Consider the following 24,533-nt stretch of genomic DNA (forward strand, 5'->3'; position numbering starts at 1 on the left):
CAGGCTCCTATAACACAACAGGTCTCTCTAGCTGCAGTTAAGCTTCTGGTACTGATTTTTTCACTTCCTGTGTATATTCAACTTTGCTTCTGGTGGTATGTTGAGTAGGAGATTGTGTGTGGCTTCATTCAGTGAGGTGGATGATCTGCTTTCCCTGCTGGCCTCATTTCCATATGGCCTAGTGTTTCGCTGCAGGAAACCACACTTCAGTATCGTCTTAGTGAACCAGTAGACTCTTTGGTTCTCAGAATGTTCCAGCACAGTCTCGAAGAGAGGGGTTTTCGCAACCTTTTCAAGCTTGTGACTGTGTTTTGAGGTTGAGAAAATCTGCACTTTTCCGTGTTGCAGCAAGTTCACAGTTGTATTGTGAATTTTCATACTTATTCTGCAGGGATGCAAATATTTTTTTGGTCTATTACCCATTAGAAAATTGGGAAAAATGCCAAGGTGCCATCCTCAAATGGATCCTCAAATATTGACAGTGATACTGATCTGACTTTTTAGCATTTAGGTAAATAGCAACAACTGAATACTCCACCCCTTCCTTTCCACGTGTGTAGCAGAATACATGGAAGCCTTCAGGTGACAAAGAAGCGCAAAAGGCCCTCTCTAGACCCAGTGTTTGGTTTGTCCATTCTGGGCTGCCGTAGAAACATGATGGTGCAACATGGCTGACTCCTTGGAAGAGGACCGGCTCATTCTAGGCTTATGAAACACAATGGTTCTTAATTTCAGGTGAATATACTCTAATGCTAACGTATTTATGCATCTGTAGATCCTCCTAAATCCTACACACTGGTTCTTACAATGATTAATTGATAATTCATCTGCTGAATAATTGATAGTCATTGGTTGCAGCCACCAGATATCAGTATGTTAGATTAAGGTTGAGAGACTGCTCTAGAGAAAACTTTTTCTGTTCTCTATATGTGTCTCAGAAAGCGGCTGATGTCATAATAATGCAGAGTTAATGTGAACTCAGTGTGCCTGGACGTACATAACAGCAACTAAATCCCCATAAGATGAATTTTTAATGGTGCTTGCTACTGTGGCTTATGCATGCCCCTTCCCCCCCTTTTTCTGGTCTAAATGGTATGTTCCTCTCAGTGTGACGGCCATAGTCCCCCAGCACCACCACCACCACACCACCTCCCCTCCTCCTCCTCCTCCTCTTCCTCCAAAGCCCTGTACACCCCACCCGGTGTCAGGGGGGATCAGCTGTGCCAGTCCCGGCAGGCCACACACACACAGAGCGCTGGCTGGCAAACAAAGCCCCTGGCACTGCCAATGAAGACAAGCCATGCCTCCGCGCTTAGCCTCTCCTCTTCTCACGCCGCCGTGAGGGGAAGGCATGACACCATTGTCGTCGGGTTGCCATATCAGAGAGACGACAGTTTTTTGAGGGAGAGGAGACGGTCTTGGTTTACAGTGGAATATTTTTCTCCTCTTATGCTGCTGATGAGTTGAGATGCTCGCGGAGCGAAGAGAGAACAGCAGGTAGGGAAAATCTAGAGCTGGGTGCTGAGCTTGTCTCCGCAGCGACCAAAGGGTTTGTTTACTGTTAACCGGTGGCAAGCCTGACCTCGGTGGATGTAGCATGTTTATTTGTTATTATTGATGTAAAAGCATTGGCTGTCAGTGTCAGCACCAGACTGATTTACATCTTACTTAACATTTCAGCTGTTTTGGAGATGCTTACAGCCGGGGTGACTGAGTGCAGTCGTGTGATAAGCGTCGATTACCATCATCACCACCATCAAGCAGTGAGGGATGCAACAGTCGGAGCTACTGTATCTGTAACCAGATACCCTGATGGCTCTAGAGTTATCATGTGCAGGATAAAAAGCAGCATGGGCTTCTTCCATTAGGGCTACATTTAACTCAATATGACAACAAGTGTTAAGATTAGAAGAGTGTTGATCGTTTATTTGGTGGATATTCGGTTCCTTTTGTGTGATGTTTTTAAGTCTTTTTACTCATTGCTGATGCACTGCCACAACATAAAAAATCTTGCCTGGGTGCGTAGTGGAACAGGATTATTCATGAAATATTTTCCATAAGAGTGTCACTGATTTTTAAAGCTGAAACATCTGGTTGCAACTGATGAAATTACGGAGCACAATTTACATGTCACTGTGCTTCCTAGATCAAATTAAGCATCCAAGCTCTACTTAGACCAGCAGAGATTAAGGGATATTTAGTGCCTCCATTATACAAGCAGCAAATGACTTGTGACCAAGACAAAAGCAAAGATGGAGACGTGGGCTGATGGGAGAGAAAGAAAAAACATTACAAAGACGCTCTTTAGTAAGAATTATGATAGATAGGCGCATGAATTTCTGCTGCACATACAACCACATTTTAACACCTTTTCTATTTGGCCAATGGTGAAAGTTTTTGGTGAATCTTTGGTATTTAAAGGACAAATTCAGAGTTCAGATTTTATGGAAAGTTTGCCATGGGATGGTGGATTACCTTAGGGTTGAAATTTGCAAATGGAATACAAGGTGTTGTTGATGCAACATACAAATTTATGGAAATTTGTGATATCACAGTTAAAGCAACGTTATGCAGCTATTTTACTTTAAAATAACAGCTTCAGAATCAATTTGACGGTTCACTGACTTGTAATGAGTAGAATAGTGTCTCTTTCATTCCTGTTTCACGCCCTGAACGCATCTTTTTAGTGGGTAAGATCTCCTGCTAACTGAGTGATAGTCAGCAGCTTAAACTGCTGGAATCAGGCCCAGCAAGTTCAACAGTAATGCTGAACTGTAGATCGGTTAAAAAGACTTAGAACTCATTAAAAACCAGCGTTCATCTCCGATATCCAGCCAGGAAACTTTGAATATATTCAAAATTATAAATGGATTTTGGCTCGTTCGTTAAACAGCAGCACCTCTGGCTCTGGAAGAGGGGGATCATGGGTAATAGGCACCGTTTGTAGATGTTATAGTTCACTGAGTGGGACTACACAGTTAGAGCTCCGGTCAGTCGATTGATTTGCTCAGCAAAGTTAAACTTTGTTGCTTTAAAGTCAAACTGACTCTTAGAGTTGAGATTTAAAATAAACATCCCTCCTAATATTTTAGAATTATATAATTTTGTGGTTCTTGACAGCCGGCAATTTTGTATGAGACTCACTTGTTGTCATGGAAACTGCTCAATGATTGAACCAAGACATTATTGAAAAAATATTGGCTGGGCAACATTACTCTTTGAACTTGACTTGTATTAGAAGGTGTGTCTTGGCTTCTCTGAGAAATAAATCCACCTTTTGTCCACTGTTCACACTAGCCGCTGCTGCTGCAACTCAACATTCGCCAATTACAGTTTATCTGCCCAAACAGCTGGCAGTAGAGTCACAGGTAGAATTAAAGTGGGTGATTGGTGGGAACAGCCTGTGACAATGACACCCCAGTCGTCGTTTACCAAAGGCCTAAATAGATGTCCAGTGAGGAGGCTGTCGTCCTGTCTGGACTTGTTTGACGTGAGGTAATTTCCTGCCCTTCTGGCTCTTGTTACACTCACACAGATCAGGTTTTAGCTGCTAATCGAAAGCATGCTGTGGTAGTTTAAGGCGGCTCCGGTGTAACTTTATCACTCACACAGTTATTTTGTATTTTAATTTCTATATCATCTAGTCTGTCAGTGAACAAAGAGCGGTGTTTAATGGTAGGTTTTGTGTCACAGTGGCTTGCAGGGGACAGTCTAAATGCACCAACATTTGGCTGGAGGTTGGTGTGAATTCTCCACTCTGCCTGCAAAGCCTTTTACTTTCTTCAAATTTGCATTTTGTTTTACAAGTTTTGGTTCTTTATCTACCTCCTGTCAACCCAGTTTTTTTTTCTCTTCTTCTCTGTGGAGTGCCGCAGCTTCCACCTACCCCTGTAAACTGTCAGACAGGAGACATTTCTGTGATTACATCACTTTCTCCAGAGGAACAACCACACAAGCCTTTGAAGAGTTGGGCTTTTCCAGGGCATTGGCTGCCTTCATCTCCCAGGAGTTGGTGCTAACTCCGCGAGACGTTCATTGAAGCTGGCGTCCGCTTAAAGAGAATGCTTTGAAAAAGACTGGAGGGCCAAGAAAGCCAGCTCAGTTCCCCGCTGCATAGAGTCAACATTCCATTGATGCCACTGACTTGTTTTCTTTCCTTCAGCTGTAGACATGGTTTAATTCACTTTTTCCTTTGAATGGCATTGGTCTTAGCATGGTCAGGGATGCACACACTCTTTTCTAGCGCTCTAAGAAGTATCATTAGCTTTAAGTTGGTAATTACTCTGCACGATGTAGGTGCTGTGGGTTTCTAATCCTCATCAAAGCTGCCATCTTAATCCTCCCTGTTATGTCACCTCTCCCTGAGTTTGATCGAGTGTTCAGCGAGCTCTCTGCTTGCATGGGTCGACCGCTGGGCTTTCAAATTCACATCAGGGTGGAGAGATGAGCAATGAGCGAGCAACTTCTAAACTTATTTCGTTATATTAGGATATAAAAAGACGGTGTCCCAAACAAAAGCCGCTCAGTGGCTCAGTGTTGGAGATAACAACAGTGTGGCAGCTGTGCGAGGAATCTAAATCACTTGTGCTCGCAAATTTCAGTCCTTTTGAACCGTTTCCAGCTTCCTTCAGGTGCATCCACTCTCTCACAACACGTTCTGGATCAACAGATAAATCGGCTTCATATGTCTGAAGGAAGCAAGAGGCCTCTGTTGCCAAAGATGTGGGCATCATGTTTTTTCTGGCTATGTTTCCAGATCTGAAACTAAAAATGGATCCAATTAATTTCAAGGCAAACGCATGAAATAAAACACTCCCAGATATCAGGCTAATACATGTTATATCCATCTTTTAATGCAGATCTTTTATAATATCAACCAGTAAAAATCTGTCATATACTTTTCAAAAAGCTGAGATAAAGGAGAAGAACTTCAGGATTGTTGTGCTCATGTTTGGAGGTTTATACCACCAAAGAGCTAAATACTCCATGTGCTATTTGAAGCATTGAAACCTTTGTTTTCACAGAGGACTGGCCAGATAAAAGTCACCATCTCCTCTGAGATGAAGCTCCAGGAAATCAATCAGAAACAAAAAGCAGCTTTTAGGTAAAACTATACTCCTCTGTGAGATATTAATTAAGTAAAGCTGCAGCGAGACAGTAATTTATGCTCCCAAATCTGTTTTCCGTGTCTCTTAGTTTCAGTTTTGACTCCACTTAAGAGCCTAGTGTTGAAAGGGATGTGCAAACAGAGCTCGAAATGATATGTCTTAGGACTCCGGGATTCTGTGGTTTTGTGACGCTCGCTGCTTACCAAGTAGGTGGAGTGAGTTGTAATCCTGCATTTGTCTGTGGATCACTGCCTCCCCTTTTGTTGGTTTTCCAGCTCAGCCTTATGCTGAGTCGTATGACATGTGTTTGCCCCAGTTTGTGGTCCCGGCCCTGCTGCGCTCCGACTCTACCATTCTCTCAGCACTCGTGTCTGCTTCACTGACTCTCTGTTACATAGGAGCCCGGTACAGCAGCGTTAACAGTCAGCATTGTTCAGAGATAAATGCTGGCTTTGATCTGCGTCAAGGATACATTACAGTACAAAAAAATAGGTGGGCTATTTCAGCTGCAGTACAGCTCAACGTATAATCTGGTTAGGTCTGCACGATTAATCGTGTTAGAATTGGATCTTGGTTCGTACCTGTATGCGATCTTATTTCTAAATGACATGCTGCATTTTGATCAGGGACTTGAGCTGCATTAAAACAAGCGCTCCTGTTTTCCCTGAGTGGGAGACATGAGCAAATGTCTCATCATTTTTACACTCAAAAAATCAGAAAACCTTTGTGAATTTATTTTAATTTCTTTTGCTGCTAAAATTGTACATTGTAAGTAATAGTGGAGATCTCAGAACACACTGACAGCAGTAAAAATAAATCATACTGGGCAGAAAACACCAGCAGATGTCCTTGATGTCTTACCTCCACCACAGAGGTTTGTTTGTGTATTTGTCTGCAGGATTTTGTAAAAAGTACTAAACAGATTTGCACCAAACTTAGTAAAGGGATGGGGCGCAGGCCAGGGAAGAACCCATTAAATTCTGGTGCAGTTCCTGTTAAAGGGGCAGATATGACACATAAATAATTTATGTTATCAGAAGACTTCCCTTTTCCTTTTATTTTTTTGGAGTCACGCAGTCGTGTAGGATTGTTTGGCCTTGGTGGAGGTATGTGCTCTACTGAATGCCAATGTAGTTTGGAAGATAAAATGAAGACAAACAGCAACATCATAACAAACTGTACTTTAAAATGCCAATCATAGTTGACAGACTGTGATGCAGTTTTTCTGTGCAGTTTATTACTGACATTACCGAGTGCTTACTTTTGCTTTAACCTCCAAATAAAAGCTAAACATTTGGCTTTCAGACCTTGTTGTGATGTTCCCAGGTGCTAACAGTGTTATCACAGATAGATACCACAGCCAAACCTCTCAAAATAAGATCAAGGTTTTTTCCCCAGAGAAAACGTTTTCTTTTTTCTGCTAAGTGAATGATCCCCAGCTGAGCTCAATCAGTTAGATCCTAACTCATCATAATTTGCACCTAGATGACAGTAAGAACCAGCTGGCTTGTTTAGAAATGGCATTTCCCTTGCTGTGTGATGCAGCGTTATTGCTGTAGTTCCCCCTGAATTTTAATAAGCCTAATATTGGTTTTTCTAAGTGTGACCATGTCTTGTAACTTTAGCAGAAGCGCTTATTTCAGGCGAGGTGGGGCGCCTCAACTGTAAAACACTGTGGGAAAAACCCTGAGATCTAAGTTGTAAAAATACAGCACGCCAAATAATATTTTGGTGCACAAGAGACAGCAAAGATTTACAGTCGAGGATGACAAAACACTGCATTTTAGAGATTCATTTATTCATTTTCTCCCCTTGTGACCACACCAGATGACCTTCACATTTTCTGGCAGAGCTGTCAGGATCTATTTTTAAAATTTCTCCAGGTCTCCAAACGCTTTCCAAACAAATCCAAGTCTCAGAACAAACGTCTGCTGGTTTCTGTAGTTCTTCCTGTTTCATAGTGAAACTTGCAGTTTTAAACAGTGACTCAAGAACCTGTCCCAGTGGACTGGATATTTTTAAACCGGCCACAGGCCAACCACTTCTGCTTCTGGATTCTCAATTTTTGACATCCAGCAAGATTTTCTTCCTGATTGGCAGCTTTTCAACAGGCTTGTCTGTGGCTCAGCCTGAGTTTCCATTATAGCCAACAGCTGAAGACCGGCTTTTCTGCTGATGCTGCTGAGGCTACATCTTGATCACTTTATAACCCTGCTGCTGGTGTGCCGGCTTCGCCAAATGTGCAGTAGATCTGTGGCTTCTTCTCAAAGCCTTGGCCAGCTATAGATGTACCTCTTTTTTTTTACTACTGCCTGTGGTCTGCCCATTAATCCAGCAGAGGATTCAGTGTGTTTTATTTATGATATGGACTGTAATGTGGGTTGTGTGGATTATTAAATGATATAAATTAGAACCAAGGGCCAAATGCAGTATATGTGTCAACACAGAAAGGGAGAGGATTTAGGCAGAGGAAAGAGCTGCAGCAGTGCTGTGAATATCTCTCTCATCTCATCAGTGTTATGACAGGTAATAGTAGTAATCAACCTTTACTTCCGTAAACATAATCCTGATAAAACATGCCAAGGATAAACAATTCAGTCCTCACTCAGCGACCTTCAATGAGTCACCAAACACTTTAAAATCAGCTGTCACAGTCAACAGGTAAACATGTCAGCAGCATGTACAGACAATAATTTTCCTTTTTTGTGTAATTTCCTGTTCTGACTGTTACAAATTGCTGACTCAGCTTCTGGCATCCAATCAAAAACCAGGAGCCATTTTCTTGTGAAAACAACAACTCCTGGGTCTCAGTAAAACTGTTTCCTGGGAAAAACCCTGCAGGTCAGCTTATACTCAGTCAGCAGTTCACTCACATCACGGTTTTATGGCGGTGTTTGTTGATTGTGACCATCTCGGTTGACGTACATTAAAGCTGACAAAACAAACTGAATAATATTGTGACGACTGGCTGTCACATAAACAGTGGTCCCCATTGTTAGCATCCCCGTCTGGCTGCGTACTCTGTGCTTGATCTATGCAACACAAATGTACTTTTTCAACTTTATACAGTCAAACTTGATTTAAAGTTTAGTTTAAATTGAAGCTTCTCTCAATGGTGTAGTTAATCAGACCCCACCTTGTTACTTCCTGTGGCTGAAAAGACTTAATGTTCTGCACTCACTTCCTCTTATAGGGTAAAAGAGAAGCAGTACTGTGTTTTCAGTCAGTATATAGAGACTTTTTTTGTCTTAATAAACTATGATGTGGCTACAGCACAGTGAGGATAAAGTGTATCTTAAACCTTCAGTTTCTTAGTTGATATATTGCCTTGTATCTTCATGTTTTATTCTTTCTTTGCTGCAAAGATGAGATTTATTCCCTGGAAATCTGTGAAGATCACCTTAATATATAATAAAGAATAAGTGAGAGTGCAGCAAAAAAAAGTAACTCCTACAATTTAGAGTTGGTGCTTTTATAGGCCTGTCACTGAAAACAAAAATGTCCTGTCACGTGCTCAACAAACTTTATCAGTCCCTGCAGCAGGCAGGGTTATAATTTTGTTGTTTTGGAAGGATATATACTGTAGGGTTTTCTCTAATGCCTTATCTCCAACAGGCAGAGCTGGTGGTTAGTATTAGGAGTGTATCGCTGCCAACACACAGGCTGTATTGTAAATGTCAAACCCAGAGCCTTTCAGCTCTTGTCTCTTTTGATCTCCATCATGTGTCTGAAATTAACCCAAACATCCTACCTGTCCTCCTCTTATTTTCTAATGAAATCTTCTTTCAAACTGAGGAAAGAAGCCCAGAGGCACTGATGTGACACAACTAATTAAGGAACTCAAAGCGTGATTATTGCAGCGTTTGTCATTTCCTTTGATTTCTTGCTTTGTGATCTTTATGTTACCAGCTCTTACTAAGAGTCCCGGTATAGTGAGTGTTTCCTGTGTTGTCATAAAGCCGAGCACTTACCAGGTGAAGGGGTTCAACCCCTTGAATCTATTCATGCTAAAAACATACCGTATGTAGGCACTCATAGGCAGTGTCAGGCACTTGAGATAAAAGTGTACTAAATGGTGGATGTTAAATGGAATTGCAGTTCGAGTGTGAGTTCACCCAGAGGGCAGCCCTGCTGTGTGGGAAAAGTGAGTTACTAAAGCCTTCTGTCTGGGCTAATTCTGTTAGTGCCACCGATGCCACGTTCCTGTAAATCAGAACAACACTTGGAAGCTTCTTCGTATCCGTCCGTCTCTTCCATTCCGTCTTTTATGACGGTCCTTAAATCGAACGAGAGGGACGAGGAAGAAAGAAGATGTGGGTCGTTGAGATGCCAGTCATGGAAAAGCAGACCTCGAACGAGAAGGCTCTCAGCAGAGGGCAGACCTCTGGGAACACCTGATAATTGTCCCAATTAGTTATGAAACTGTAGCCAGAGAGTTGTGGTGCCAGGGAAAAGGTCATTGGGTTATCTAATCAGTGAGTATTTTCTTGTTGGGAGCATGATTTCAATCAGTGAATATTGTGCGTTTAATGAATCAGTTTTGTGTGATGGTGGGATGAGAGGAAAGGTGATAGGGTCACTGAAATCCTCCTCTTCTTTCATACCTACGTAGCCATTAAATTCAAGTATCTCTTTGTCACAAACAACTTAGCATATGGATTGATTGATTGGCATATGGCGTTAATTGGAAAAACAGTCATTTCAGGCACAAGAATAGAACACACTCGGGTTGCTGTTTACATGCAGAGGAGGAAACAAACAGAGCCAAGAACAGCAAGGAGCAGCATCCTCAGTCACATTATTCAAAATCATCTGTGTCTGGCATGCTGTCAAGTCTACAGACTACTTTAAAAAATACCCTAAGATCTCCGAAGTGCCATCAAGTGTGATATCACAACAACAGAATCAAATTTAATATACAGCCAACAGATGGAGAAGCTTTCCAAGAGTGAATTAGCCTGCTCGGAGGGGCTGTTACCCCGAGGGTTGTTGGTTTGAATCCAGATTTGTTTAGACTTCACATAAGTGGCTGCAGAGCGGGGATGGAAAACACTGCCTCCGTCTACAGGAGCTGTGATCTGTGTCTGATACCGAGTAGCACAGCAACATGTCTCTCTGCACAGGGATAGTGTATGAAATTCACCCTTTGGTTTGATCCTGTAAGTTTGTAACCCTGTGGACCTGATCAGTATGTGTGGAGCAGCAGGGAATCAACACAGTGCTAAAACCCTTTGTTTTGTTTTGGTTTGCATGCAGAGTGTACTGTACTTTGTCCCTGGGACAAAGTTTGGTGGCATGCATAGAGTAGAGCTGCCCTTTAGTGTCCTGGTCACTGGTTCACTGCATTATTTAGTTATGAAATAATCATTTTAGGGTTCTTTCACCTTTATTAAATAGTGATTTGATGGGACTATTATTAAAAAAATGGCACCCAGAAATCTTAACTGTGATATTGTGTTTATTTTTTAAACTAAAGGTCAGGAACTGTTTTGTCAGAGTCTAAAGTGAGTGTAATCCGCTGTGAGGAGTGCTCTTCTGGACTGCATGGTAGACTGTCATGTCTCCTCTGTGTCCAGGAAGCTGGAGGACTGGAGCTGAACTGTCAGTGCGTTTTAGCTGCAGTTCACTTCAGCGTATGTCTAAGAGTTGATCAGGGATGTAACCTTTGTAAATATACCTGACGTTTAGATGTAAAGGAAAAAGATGTACAGAACAGGAATTTATCCGTTGCAAGCTAAGGCTTTTGAGCTACATATGATTTCAAAAGTAGGCCAAGTGTGCAGCTGGTAAATAAAGAGACCAAAGGTCAGAGCAGTCATACTGTCATCGCAGGTGTAACAAAACACAGGTGTAACTTGAGCGTGATTATCTCTGATGGAGAAATTCAAGGAAATGAAACAGGATCTGAGGAAAGAGGTTCAAAGGTTTTTTTCATGTCTTCTGTAGCAAAACTGTGTGATTGTTTTTCCCCCATAAAGTCCCACATCCCCAGAGGCTCATACTCTATCATGTGGGGAGAGTAAATGAGAAATGCGTCTCTCTCCCTCAGTCACCAGTGTCAGTGTGCCCTTGAGCAAGGTACAGAGTGTCAGCGCGGTTGCTGAAAAAGGGAGCTTGTATTGAGATTGATGAGCAACTTAGTTGCACCGTTCCAGCCTCTTTATTCTGTTTTTACCAGCGGATGTTTGTCTGTGTTGTATGTAGGCTTTGCAACTCAGTGACGTCTCCTAGCAACCATCTTAAAGATAGTCAGGAGAGATTTGGATGTGTGGAAATAATGGCTAAAAATAAAACAACCATGCTGTAAAGAGAAAAGATATCAAATTAATACAGTACGAAGTAAATTGGCTTAAGAAACACATTAACCTTGGTAGATGTGTACTCCAACGCAGTGCCAGCTGTAGACTGAGATGTGTCAGAGCTGCCATTCTGAACAAACTGTTGTTTTTTAGTAGCTGGCCAACAAGGCAGCAAGAGACTACACTTTAAAAAACAAAAAATGTCTGCTTTATGTCTGAAGTACTGAAAAAAAGACTCAGGATTGTTTTAAATGAGCAATAGCTGTGTCTGCCACTTCTTCATTTTCCTAGTTTGAGAAACATAAACACATTTTCTTAACAAAACATATACATATATATGTTTACAAGGAAACAAAGCCACAAATCTGGCCAAGTGATGCCACCTTTGCCAAGCCCAAGTCAGGAGCCACCTCTGGATTGTAGCTGGCTGGCTGCTGCATAGACTTTACTATCTGGAAATTCATTCTTAGAGCTGAGGACCTTTAGTAAAGTCTGCAGAGGTACAACACACTACATGTTTATATTGTGATTTTGTTTTCTGCTCAATTTATTTACAGTGCCAATTATTTGAGAAGAGTGAAAGTTTGAAGACAGGCAGCCAAACAACCATTAAACTAAGAAAAAATATGATTTAAATCAGACTCTAATTAAAGAAGGAGTGAGTAAGAGTACAAATCTGCTGTGTGCAGTGCCAACTTTTGGTCGTTAACAGTTTTTAAAACTTTATACTGTGGACAAGCTTAATTGGTACCAAAAAAAGTATTCAAATTTGACATTCAGCCCAACAGGATGTTATAAGTATTGAACTGCTGTGAGACATGTGGTTAACGTCCCCTCTCCCATCCACAGGGCTGCCTTTGCCCTGACAAAGCCGCTCAAGATGAACATGGTGAAGAGGATCATGGGGCGGCCGAGGCAGGAGGAGTGCAGCCCCCAGGACAACGCGCTGGGCCTGATGCACCTGCGACGCCTGTTCTCAGAACTGTGCCACCCTCCTCGCCACATGACCCAGAAGGAGCAGGAGGAGAAGCTCTATATGATGCTTCCTGTGTTTAACAGGGTAAGTCACGGCAGGTGTCGGAGGCTGTTTAAACACAGGCAGATTAATGTGGTTGGCCAGATGTCAATTCATAACAACTCTGAGTTGACAGCTTACTGGAAAGCATTCACTTTGGTTCTGTGATGTTTGGAGCTGGCACTCAAACCTGGTATTTCTTGTCCGTGTAGACTTAATAGATACTGTTGATGGATTGATATGGAATCAATAAAAGAGACGTCACCTGGGAATTATTTGGGATTCAGATCCTGTGGTTCACAGGTCATTTCCATACAAAGCTGATAGTAAAATCTGATGGAAATGTACTGGTTGACTTGTGCATGTATGTTGACTTGCACACTAACATACATGTTTTCAGTCTACCATGTACATGATCAAATACAGTATGTAGATTATACTTCTCTAGCACTGACACTGAATTAAATCTGAAGCTCCTCAGTGACACAGGCTGGTCCCAAAGTACAGATCAGACAAGTTGACAAAGTGAATATTGTCTAATGCACACCTGTTAGACAGGTGCGTAGGAGAATGAAGTCATGCAACGGTAACAAATTCCCACACACTGTCAAGTTTAATCGAAATGCAACAGCCTCTTAGTGCTCGGGCCACAGGCTGCATCAAAAAAGAAATGAAATCCACAAAAATATTTTGTTATGGATATCAAAACTTAAAAAACATAGTTTGACCTTTAAATGGGAACAGCCATAGATGAATGTAAAATGTCTGTGTCTGTGTTTGTTTATTCAATAAAACAAGTTAAGTGATTTTTCTATTTATTTGCAGTCTTTCTGTTACACTGATAGAGCAGCATGCCTCTTTGTTTTGCAGCCGTTACTGCAGGCAGCCTTGCTGAGTGTTCTCGTCAGACTGGAGTGCCTTACCAAGGGTCTCTTGACTTGTCAGCTAATTACCCGGTGCTGGCTGTGATTCACTCACTGGTGGCATAATTCATGTCAAAAGTGGAGTGCTCCCGGTGCAGCGGGGCGCTGGGCTCCGGGCCTACTTTCATGTCAGATTTGCTGGATAAATAAATACACGATGAGCCGTTGTTGAATGAAGTGTAGTTTATCTTTGACCTGCGCTCCCAAAGGCCCCGGCTGCAGCGTGCACTGTGGCTGTAAAATTAGAGCACGCCAGAAGGAACACAAAGATGTTAGCCAGTGTACTTCAAATATCAAATGTTCTACTCTCTGGTCAGTTTAACCCTTGTTATAAATGCAGGTTGACATTAGAGGAGTTTTATTACCCTTTTTTTCTGGATTAAACTACAGCTGATCTGTTTCCTTTAGGTCTTTGGGAATGCTCCGCCCAGCAGCATGACGGAGAAGTTCTCCGACCTGCTGCAGTTCACCACCCAGGTCTCGAGGCTCATGGTGACTGAGATCAGACGAAGAGCCTCCAATAAATCAACAGGTGAGCCCTCTGGCAGGTAGATGTAGGAAAAATATAATAGGAAGTACTTGTAAACATCTATTTATCATTTCTTTGGCATCGTTGTGGGTATTTCCCAAAACCGTTTTTCTTCTTGTCACAAAGATGATCTACTTGTTCCCCCCTCTGCAGGTGTTTGTTCTCCCTTTGGATTTACTCCTTCCATTATGATCAATTTGGGTTGTTTTCATAGTAAAAACCATGATGCAAAGATTGTTTTTGGTTAAATTTTTTGCTGTCAAGCTGCAGCAAATATATCCTGTAAGAAAATAAAACACCCAAAATATATTCTGCCAATTTTTCATCTCTTAGGAACAGTGTCTGTCTTATTCTACAGTGATTAAAATGTACAATTTTCCAATTAAAACGAGCCTAGCTGTTTCACAGTCAGTAGATTTTCTTGTAGAAAGGACCAGTGTGATGTGTCTTTATTCTGACATGAAAGGTTAGTCTGCACTACAGGTGTGCCAGCAGCATCTCCGCAAAGCTTTGACAGTAGTGGCAGCTTTGACTGAGGCTTCCCCACAGGAAACAAACAGACGCACACAAACACACACACACACAGTTTGTGAGTCTCCAGCTCTCCGTCTCTGATTTCTCCTTCTTTATCATCTCTCTCCATCTCCCTCTCGTCTCTGTCTGACCATGTGATGTGTTGTTTTCGAGCAGAGAACAGCTCTGATTTTGCAACAGCACAGTTTATAAACACACACTTCTCCAGCTGGTCACCAGGCCTCTGTAGACTGACTCAGTAGTTGACTCAGGCTCTCGGCGGACTCTGCAGAACTCTGTCATCATCAACACAACTGATTTAGATTTTCTCTAAACAGCAAGCTGCAGGATTTTAAGCAAATATTTCTGAGTGTCTGTTATAAAGAGAGAATTTAATAAGTGAACGACAGGGTGATGTTGGACACAGTGCTGGTGTTGTTCTCACGATTTCCATGTTTGGAGATGAATCTAAGCAAATCAGAGCCTTTGTGATTGACGATAAAGATGATGAGTCAGACCAGTGACTGTGTGAAGATTGAAGACGTGTCTCTGCTTCCTCCCACTGTACAAAAAATGAAGCCAAAATATCCCGGATACAGGCGCTGCCATTGTGTGCTGGTGACGTCATTTGGAGCCAGAGTCTGTGCAGTAGTAGTGACTGGCCGGTGTGATCCCGCTCAGACGACCGCCCGACCAATCGTGAATCAATCAGAGCAGTCATCACCCACTAATTAAATGTCCCTTTTGCTAACGTGGAGGGGAAAGTCTTAAAGTGATTTTCTTGATTGCTTTAATTATCTGTATTAAATTTAGACAGAAAACATGAAGCCGGTGTCAGACTGAATGATGGAGCGATAACAAAATGGCAGTTCAGTTGCTTTGAAGCAGAACAGTCGTGTTTCAGTGGAGAAGAGGGAGATCCACATTAAAATTGGATAAAAGCCAGTGTCCATTCAAACGGTTTACATGAAGAATGCATGTGTTAATGTGTGAGACATGTTACGCTGTTATCTCTCTACAAGAAGCCAATTTTTGATTTATAAATTCAGTTTTTCTGTCCTGGAATAGTGGGTTATAGACGAGACAAACCCACAACCCTCAGCCCCACACTTTCCCACGTCTCGCATTCACCACAATGATTTATTTGTTGCATAACTAATCATTGTTCCAGCAGCCCATCTGCCTGCCACAATGAGCTGTCACTTTCCATCCAGCTAACGGTGTGTTTATGTGTGTGTGTGTGTGTTTGCTTCTCCAGAGGCAGCCAGTCGAGCCATAGTCCAGTTCCTGGAGGTGAACCAGAGTGAGGAGGCGAGTCGCGGCTGGATGCTTCTGACCACCATCAACCTGTTGGCCTCCTCCGGACAGGTCGGTAGAATAACAATAAACTCATTTGCATCACCGAGCTGACGTTATGTTTGTGTGTGTGTGATTTCTGTCCTGTGTGTCTTCGTATGTGTCCTCGCTTTGCTGTAGATGAAACATGAAATCTGGGGGAAACAGCCTGAATTCTGTATCTGTTTGACCTATTTCTGTCTCCCCTCTTTGATCCCTCCCCTGCAGGAAATAGCATCATCCTCTGTAAGAACTGAGAAACAGGCTCTTGAGTACGACTAAGAAATCCCACCTGACCCATCTCAGCTCATTCTCCCCAAACACAGTCATTTGTTAAACCTGCTTTACTGTACTGAGTGAAGGAATCGATGCTGAGCCCGATGTTTCTTCGTATTCTTATTTTCTCTCTACGCATAATCATGCTGCTGATGCCTCTGTATGTCACATGAGCAGCATTACTGCCATGCAGTGAGATCTAGTCAACAATTGGATTTGTTCTGCATAATTCTGAGTGTTCCCGTGGCAGCGTCTTGCCCTCCTGGTTTAAAGGTTAGACATTAAGCTCTTGTTTTCCCTCTCTGTCTCTGCTCTCAAACTGTGGCCAGCAGACGTCTTTTGAACTTTTCCGGCCCGCATTCCTCTGGAGGTCTTGAGGGGAGCATCGCTGTCAGCTGGCCGGCTGGCTGACTGGCTGGCTGCTTTTCCTGGTCTGCTGCACATCAGAAATCTGCCTTTGTTGTTGTCGAGTCAAACACGTCCTCTCTCCTTCCGCAGACATGTTTTAAAACCCCCCCGCTGCTCTTGTTTTTTCTATGAGTTACATGTTCTTGTCGACACACACACGCTCACAGCAGCCGTGCTTCATATAGATTTAGTTCACCTCTAAGACGGTGTGTGGAAAGATTATATTTGGAGGCTTGAGAGAAAATACAGCACAGTCTGTGTTTGTATCAGTTTGTTTCTGCTGCATTATGTTCAAAACAGTAAGTCACTGCAGCACTAAAGCAGAATAGTTGAAGGATAAATGCCTCAAGGGGCAACATTGAAGTGCCACTACTTACTGTGCATACACTATTGCAAAAATATACTCAGTCAGGTTTGTACACATGCAGACAGCAAGCCTCTACTGTCAGTGAATAAAAATAAAATTTATCCTTCAAGTCCACTTTCTGCTCCTCAGTTCTCACAGCTGATGCTTTGGGATTTAAACCACTCACATGTCAATGAAATGTAGTTTCTTTTCTGTTTAGAGACTGGTTCAGCTCTATAACCAGTCAGAATGCATTCTTGTGGTCATTTGAGTTGGTTGTGGTGGTTTTAAATGAAGCCAGATTCTTATGTTTTTGGTTTTTTAAACAGGAAGTGTGTTTTCATCAGATAAACCTCCATTAAATTCATACATTCTGAGTTCAGTACCATTTTATTCACTGATAAAGTTTCTTATGAAATGAGACGCCGACTAACTGAATATTTTCAGGATTGGGTTTTAAAGAATAATAAGGAGGAAGGGAAGGTTCCATTAGAGATTAGTTAGTATTGGAGCTTAAAGAATCTGGGACCAGAAACTGGATCCAAAATGGCACCAGCTATCAGAACCCAACCTGCATTTTCTCTTGTGTTCAGCCCTCCAGTCTTGGCATTCAGACGTCTCTTTCAGCAGCTCCTCTGAAGATTTTTGATGAGCGCTTTTCTTTAAGGAACCTTGAGACGAGCTGTAAAACGAGGCACGCTTCACAAGTCTCAACTCCAGAATTATTAACTTCACAGCTTTTATTTCTGCGGCTTTTCAGACGTACCCGCTCAATGAAATAAAAACAAACCTGTCATGCACATAATTACAGCTCGTTATTAATTGTCAGAGCTCAGAGTGTTTGAGCTCAGATGTTAACCTGCTGCTGCATCCTTTCCTCCATTCTCATCTGTTTCCACTATTTTGCCGACCTCCTCTTATGTCATCATGATGGGCCAGGCAACAGTTTCATTATACTGCTGCATAACTGCTCGATGTTCGTACACACAAACTGACAAGAAAAAGAATTACCCGCTGTTGAAGAGGGTGGCTGAGGTCCTGTTTGTGTGTTTTTCTCTCTCTGTGTGTGTGTGTGTGTGTTTCAGAGGGAGTGACTGGGTTTAATGGATTTGTATTCCTTTCCTCTGGTGTCTCAGACGGTAAAACAAAGGACTCTCCTGGCAGCTGGTCTCCCATAAACCTGACGTCACCTCCCTCCCTTTAATGCTCTTCTTCTGTCTCTTTTCTCTCCCTCACCTCCTGCTCTTTCTCCCTCAGATGATAAAACAGCAATATTTTTGTTTGTAGCTCTGTCTTTACCTCCACGCTGCCTTCTCTCTCTCCCTCTCTCTCTCTCTTTTTTTTTGTAATAGGATGCCCTTCACGCTCTGTGTTCCCAGTGCACTTATCTCTCTCTGGCTTTGACACAGATGGGCTTTCTTGACGTGTTTCTTCTTTTTCTTTCCTTGTGTTCATGTCTCTCTCCTTCCCCCTCTCTCTCTCTCCCACACATGCATCCAATAAAGCATCTTTCCCTCTCTGGTTTTCTCCCTGATTGACTGTTAGCAGTAACCTTGACCTTAAAGCTGCAGCAGGGCCAATAAGTCTGTCACGGCCTGTAAACACACTTCACCTCACGGGCTCGGTGAACCACAGGTGCTGGTCCAGTTTTCCATTATACTGATTCACTATCAACTATAGACTCCTCTGCCTACTTCTCCTTCTCCTCTTTTTCCTCTCCCTCCCCCCACTCCCTCTCTCCATCGATCAGCTGAGTATTTGAGTGTGTGTGTGTGTGTGTGTGTGCGTGCTGTCTTCTGTTATTCATCATCATGAGTCCACCTCCTCTCTCGTGCGCACACGGGGCTGGAGTAGAATGGGAGGGTCATTTCAACCAGCCACAGTGTGTGTGTGGTTATTGTCTTATATGAGAGCTCGTGTGTAAGTGAAAGTAAGAGTGAGGTAATTTGTCAGTGTGAGCTTTCTTCCTGTGTGTGTGTGTGTGTGTGTGTGTGTGTGTGTGTGTGTGTGTGTGTGTGTGTGTGTGTGTGTATTTGTGGGAGGCAGCATTTGATTATCTGAATCATTCGCCTCAGTGAGCACAAACCCCATCTCTTTCTCCGGCCCTTTTCCTTGCCATCAGGACAAAAACACACACTCTCTTACACACACACACATAGTAAAATTGTGGAAAACACACAATAAACACACACTTCAAGCACTCACAACTCTTCCTGCCCTTTCTGTTTCCTCACAGGAACACAACCATGAATCATAACACAGCAGTGAAAATACCCATTTACCAAAGTCGCACAAAAAACTAAAACATTTTCATCTTTATTTGTTGAGCACAAATCAGCTGCAGCTCTACAGAGATTTTCACAGTACAGTCGGCTACTGCAAAAAAAAATTCTGGTGTCAACTAGTGTTGCAAAGAGGCAGGAAGCTTTCCATGGGAAGTTAGGCTGGGGAATTTTGAAAATATTGAATTAGAAATGAGAAATTAGTGGCAATTTATACAAACTGTATCACAAATATAAACGTTTTGTTTTGTCATAAGCAGGCGTGTGTGCAAAATAATACACATTTTAAAAAAATGAAATTTTTGACGTTTATTGATATGTGAGTTGAATTTTAATCTATTCTTTTCACTGAACAACAACAAAAAACAGGAATGTTGAATAAAATAAACATATAAACCTGCTGTTAGCTAGCTTAAATTTATCTGATTTACTGGTTAGCTAGCTTGCAGTTAGCATATCTGATTTAGCAGCTAGCCAGCTACTGTACAAACGTGTAGATGTATTTTTGCTGGTTGAACTTTAATAGCACAGATCAAATATATTGAGCCCAGTAAAATGATTCAAACTGACTTGACTGGATGTGGATGTAGTCTCAACTACATTTAAGTTCCCTGTTATAGGCTAACCTTCAGTTTAGCTAATTTCCATTTCATTCCCATTAATTCCTGTTGATTCCCATTAAAAGTTTAAAATTTAGAAAATTCCCTGAATTTTGCAACCCTACTCTCAACACAGTTCTTCTTTTTTTTTTTTATAATGTACAATCTGTTTTGTTTTGTCCCTCATCAGAAAACGGTGGACTGCATGACGACCATGTCCGTACCCTCCACGCTGGTCAAATGTCTCTACCTGTTCTTCGACCTGCCCCACATGGCCGAGGCCCCGGTGGGCCCCACCCCGCAGCCGCCGCCCCCACCGCCGCCCACACAGGAGAAGACCCCAGGCCAGGGCCACACCCAGCCGGAGCTGCCCCTGGCCGATCGCAGGGCACTGCTACAGAAAGTCTTTGTCCAGGTAAAAAGACAACTGCGCTGGTTCATTGGTTCATCCACAGCTGGAAGATGTTTATTCTGTTTCAGCTTCTTCCTCGTACCACAGAATTAAATTAACTTAAGATTTAAATCTCTTAATACGTCAAAAATCAATAAATTACTTGATTTTCCTCCTCTGATGTAGAAAGCTATATTTACTTCTGGCAGAGAAGCAAATCTCAATAATTTGTTGTTGACTCGGTATAAAGTTAAATCTTGTAAAGATTTGTAGTATGTCAGTATTCTGCATCAGCACATTATAAGATGGTTATTGCTTTAGTTTGATCCTTGTGGGAAATTCATCCTGTTAAGTGTTACATTTACTCCATAATGGCCTTAGTCCCTTACACATATCACAATGCCAGTTACAAAAGACACATTTAACAAACACTCCTCTGTCTCCATGATGAAAGACTTGGGCTTCACTTTGCAAGCGGCTGTTTTTTTTTTTTTTGTTTTTTTTTCCAGCTGTAGTTTTATCAGCTCATTTTCAGGCTGATGCCTGGAGTCAATTTCCTGTCTTTTTCAACCGTTGCAGATCCTGGTGAAGCTCTGCACCTTCGTGTCTCCGGCGGAGGAGCTGGCCCAAAAGGACGACCTCCAGCTGCTGTTCAGTGCCATCACCTCCTGGTGCCCCCCCCACAACCTGCCGTGGAGGAGGAGTGCCGGCGAGGTGCTCACCACCATCTCCCGACACGGCCTCAGTGTCAACGTGGTCAAATACATACATGGTAAATACAAATATAGAGTATGTGTAGGACGTCTCAGCCCACCCAAGCTGCACTGAAGCGTCAAACCACATCAAGAGTTCATTGGCCACATGAAAAAAACTGGAAAAAGCTGTGTAATCCACATATAGGAGCTATAAACTTTTTAATCTATAGATCCAACAAGGAATCGCATTTTAAATGAACTAAACAGTTTGTTTACTGACGGTTTTAAGGCTCACAACTAATTTAAAGTTTGTGTTTTGGGAAATTAACGTAATAAAATCTCTCAAGCTAAGTCACATTTTATTTATTTAGGGGCATATAACAGTCTGTACAGCATTACGTCACCCTCTTTCATTCGACCCTCAAACGGGACAAAGAAAATCCCTGCATTCTCAGACTGAAGAGATGATTTTCTTTCTAGTGAAAGAGATTGGAAAAATTATTGACATTTCAGAGCTAATTAAGATTTTCCACCTGATGCTGAATCTTCTGAACCATGATGGTAATAAACCAAGAGCACAGCCTGCTTACATGAGCTCCTTGAAACTATATTATTTATTTATTGTTTATATTATTTACTCTATACATTCTGTTGCATCAATTCACCAAACTCGACCCCTCCATCCACAGAGAAGGAATGCCTGTCCACATGTGTTCAGAACATGCAGCAGTCTGATGATCTCTCCCCTCTGGAGATTGTCGAGATGTTCGCCGGCCTCTCCTGCTTTCTCAAAGACTCCAGCGACGTTTCACAGACCCTGCTGGATGATTTCCGGATGTGCCAGGGTTACGCCTTCCTCTGCGACCTCATGCTCAGGTACAGCTCCTCATTCTCACAGCGCACCATACCATGTTGAGCATTACGAGCACTGTGTACTTACAAGCTTCTCTCTTCGTGTCCAGACTGGAACAGGCTAAGGAAGACGAATCAAAAGATGCACTGAAGGACCTGGTGAACCTGGTCACCTGTCTCACCACGTACGGGGTGACGGAGCTGAAACCTGCTGGCCTGACAACCGGAGCCCCCTTCCTGCTGCCTGGCTTCGTTCTTCCACAGCCTTCTGGGAAAGGTGTGTTAGTGAGAGCAGCTGAATTTTGTTTCTTAATCTTGTTTTTTACCAACAGACAAAGACACAGACAACTTTAAATACAATTTGACACCTTCTTTAGGTAGATTAAATATCAATGACGTGTATTTTGATTCAAACAGATCGTTGTAATCGTGCTATAAAATCAGAACATGTCACAGTTCAGTCAGTCATTTGCTTCAGATATCTCCTCTCTCTTTCTGATTACATTTGCTTGAAAAGCAGAAGCATTATCTTCACTAATAAGACTCGTCTCATTACAGCTGATCATTCATTTAAAGAAGGCAGGTGCTCTTCTATATTTCTTTTACTGTCATCAAATCCTTTGAAAACACCAAAAAAGAGTCTGATCCTAGGAACAAGTACTGTGTGTATCCAAAGCATGAGATTCAGATATTATACCTCGCTCTGTTATTGTCCAAAAAATTGTTAAAAACCACAGAGCCACGTGGTTAGACTGCACACACTGTCCTGTCACTGTAAATACTTGCTAGCACATTGAATGTTTGTCTGAAAATAATCCCCAACAAATGCACTGTTTACTCCTGTTAAGTAATGACTGCTAAAAACATTAGAGCCCAGTTGCTTTCCATTGATTTACGTCAGGAACTAATGGGTGAGTGTCACAGACAGCTGGGGGAAATTGGAAAGTAAAGAGAAGTGGATTAACACATCGTCAGTCGCAGTCTTTTCATGAGATGTTGTGACAATAAGAAATGAATTCTGTGTGTTGACATTGTTTGAAATCCCAGATACATCAGAGAAAAGCGCCACATAAAACACCAGACCAGGAAACAGTTAGAGAAAAAGCATCTCTGTTAAAATTACCTTCTAAAGAAGGAGTGGAGGACACAGTGACACTAAATGTTGAGGGAGTGAAGACATTCTCTCGCTCTTCTATCCAAGATACAACCCAGTGATTCTCCAATCACAGGCCCGCCTCTTAAATCTGTCGACCACCACCGACTCAGTTTGCCCAAAGCCCCGAAACAAGGGAAAGGAATTACTTGTGGAAAAAGTCTTCATGTATACCCCAGCTGCCGTTATCTCCCTGTCAGATCTTAATCCCTGAAATGACTTTGATGCTTGGCTGATCCCAGTAAGCTTAACCTGTTGACAGACACCATGGCAACTCTGCCGCCTGTCACACTGCTGGAGATGAATGCCTGAAGCCTCCTGCATATAAATGTGGCTCTTTGGAGTCCAGAGATGCTTTAGTGGTTCAGGGAATTGTCTTGGGCCTAAGAAGCTCTCCCCCTCAAACGGTTCCCTCTTAGATAGTCAGAGAAATATACAGAATACACAAGAAATGAAAAGACGTGGGAAGTAAACAGATTAGTAAAGAGAAGAGTAGATAACTAAAATAAAACTGCTATGATTTGGAAGAAGAAATCATTTTTATAATATTTTAATTTGAAAAATAATTTTCTGAGTTAAAAAATCTTTTAAGATTTAATTAAGGAGCATTATAGAAATTAATATAAGCTGTTCGACTGCTTTGATCATTTTAGTGTGTTATAATAATTTAAACTGCTTAGTGAAGATATTCTTTCGTATAAAACTAAAATCCCTGCAGACAGTCACAGCATAGATACTCATGGGATGTCTGTGCTTATTTATTATGATATCTATAATGTTTCATCTATTTAATTTGATTATTATCAGCATTTATTTTAACCCTAAGTAGTTTTTAAATGTGACGTTTTTCTCCATTTGTTTTTCTTCGGACTGATAAAGTTTCGTTGTTGCTCTGGCCCAGGTCTTTGGATTTAAACACACTCACGATGAAATGTGTGTGTGACAGATTTGAACCCTTCTCGCAGTTGTACCATGTTAAAACTTCTCACTTCCATCCCTGCAGATATCGTAAAACACTGTTGCCTTCGCCCTGTTGATGCAAACACTGAAATTGTCAGCTCTCTAACCTCACACACCCGGGCACTAACACATTCAAGCTCTGCTGCCTGTGTTACCACACACACACACACACACACCCATCTAATGACAGCTCCAGCTGTGTGCAAAGTCATTACCAGAAGCCATCATGGTGTGAGGGTCCGCTTACATGCCTAATTAGCCTGCCACATTCACTTAATGGCTGTGAGTGTTTTGGGGTGTGTGATGACACATTTGACTGTCACTTTTCTTGTATGTGTTCCTGCGTGTGTGAGTTGTAGTTTGTGGTTCTATGTTTGCTACTCAACCCCAAAACGGAGGTCAGATTATGAGCATAGTGTTATTTATGTTATGGTATATTTAACCTCCAAAACACAGATGAGAGTTAAGGAACTGACGACTGAATTTTGACATAAAATAAGGATTTTCGCACTTGATGCTTCACTACTCCAACACCACCTTGAAACTGCAGGCAGCCAACATTTATCATAAAACAATAAAAGGATAAGGTAGTAAGATTAAGTCAAATTGTTGTAATCATTCCCAAAGGATTGTAGGAAACTTTTTTTGCTTAATAAGAAGCAAAATTCCCTTGTGTGAAGTGACAATTTTAGTAATGACCAAAAATGTAATTCTTTCTCAAACATTAAAGGACCATAAATTATTCATAAATCATTCAAATCAAAAACATAGCACAGCCCAGCATCAGTCAAATGTTTGGTAATTGCTTGTCCAACTAACGTGTGTGATAAAAACTTCAGAAAATTAGAG

At 42.0% G+C, this 24,533-nt stretch overlaps 1 protein-coding gene across 1 annotated transcript in view; it reads left to right on the forward strand.

Moving 5' to 3' along the window:
* The first annotated feature begins 966 nt into the window (after positions 1 to 966).
* Positions 967 to 24,533, forward strand: part of wdfy3 (WD repeat and FYVE domain containing 3) — a 78,414-nt gene continuing 54,847 nt past the window's right edge. Inside the window, exons 1-8 of the mRNA XM_018682347.2 lie at positions 967 to 1,497; positions 12,257 to 12,467; positions 13,754 to 13,877; positions 15,646 to 15,755; positions 19,824 to 20,048; positions 20,604 to 20,796; positions 21,409 to 21,595; positions 21,682 to 21,848. Coding sequence (XP_018537863.1) covers positions 1,469 to 1,497; positions 12,257 to 12,467; positions 13,754 to 13,877; positions 15,646 to 15,755; positions 19,824 to 20,048; positions 20,604 to 20,796; positions 21,409 to 21,595; positions 21,682 to 21,848 — 1,246 coding nt within the window. The 5' untranslated portion in view covers positions 967 to 1,468. The remainder of the gene's footprint in view (positions 1,498 to 12,256; positions 12,468 to 13,753; positions 13,878 to 15,645; positions 15,756 to 19,823; positions 20,049 to 20,603; positions 20,797 to 21,408; positions 21,596 to 21,681; positions 21,849 to 24,533) is intronic.

This window comes from Lates calcarifer, linkage group LG13 (assembly GCF_001640805.2).
Source record: "Lates calcarifer isolate ASB-BC8 linkage group LG13, TLL_Latcal_v3, whole genome shotgun sequence".
NCBI lineage: Eukaryota > Metazoa > Chordata > Actinopteri > Centropomidae > Lates > Lates calcarifer.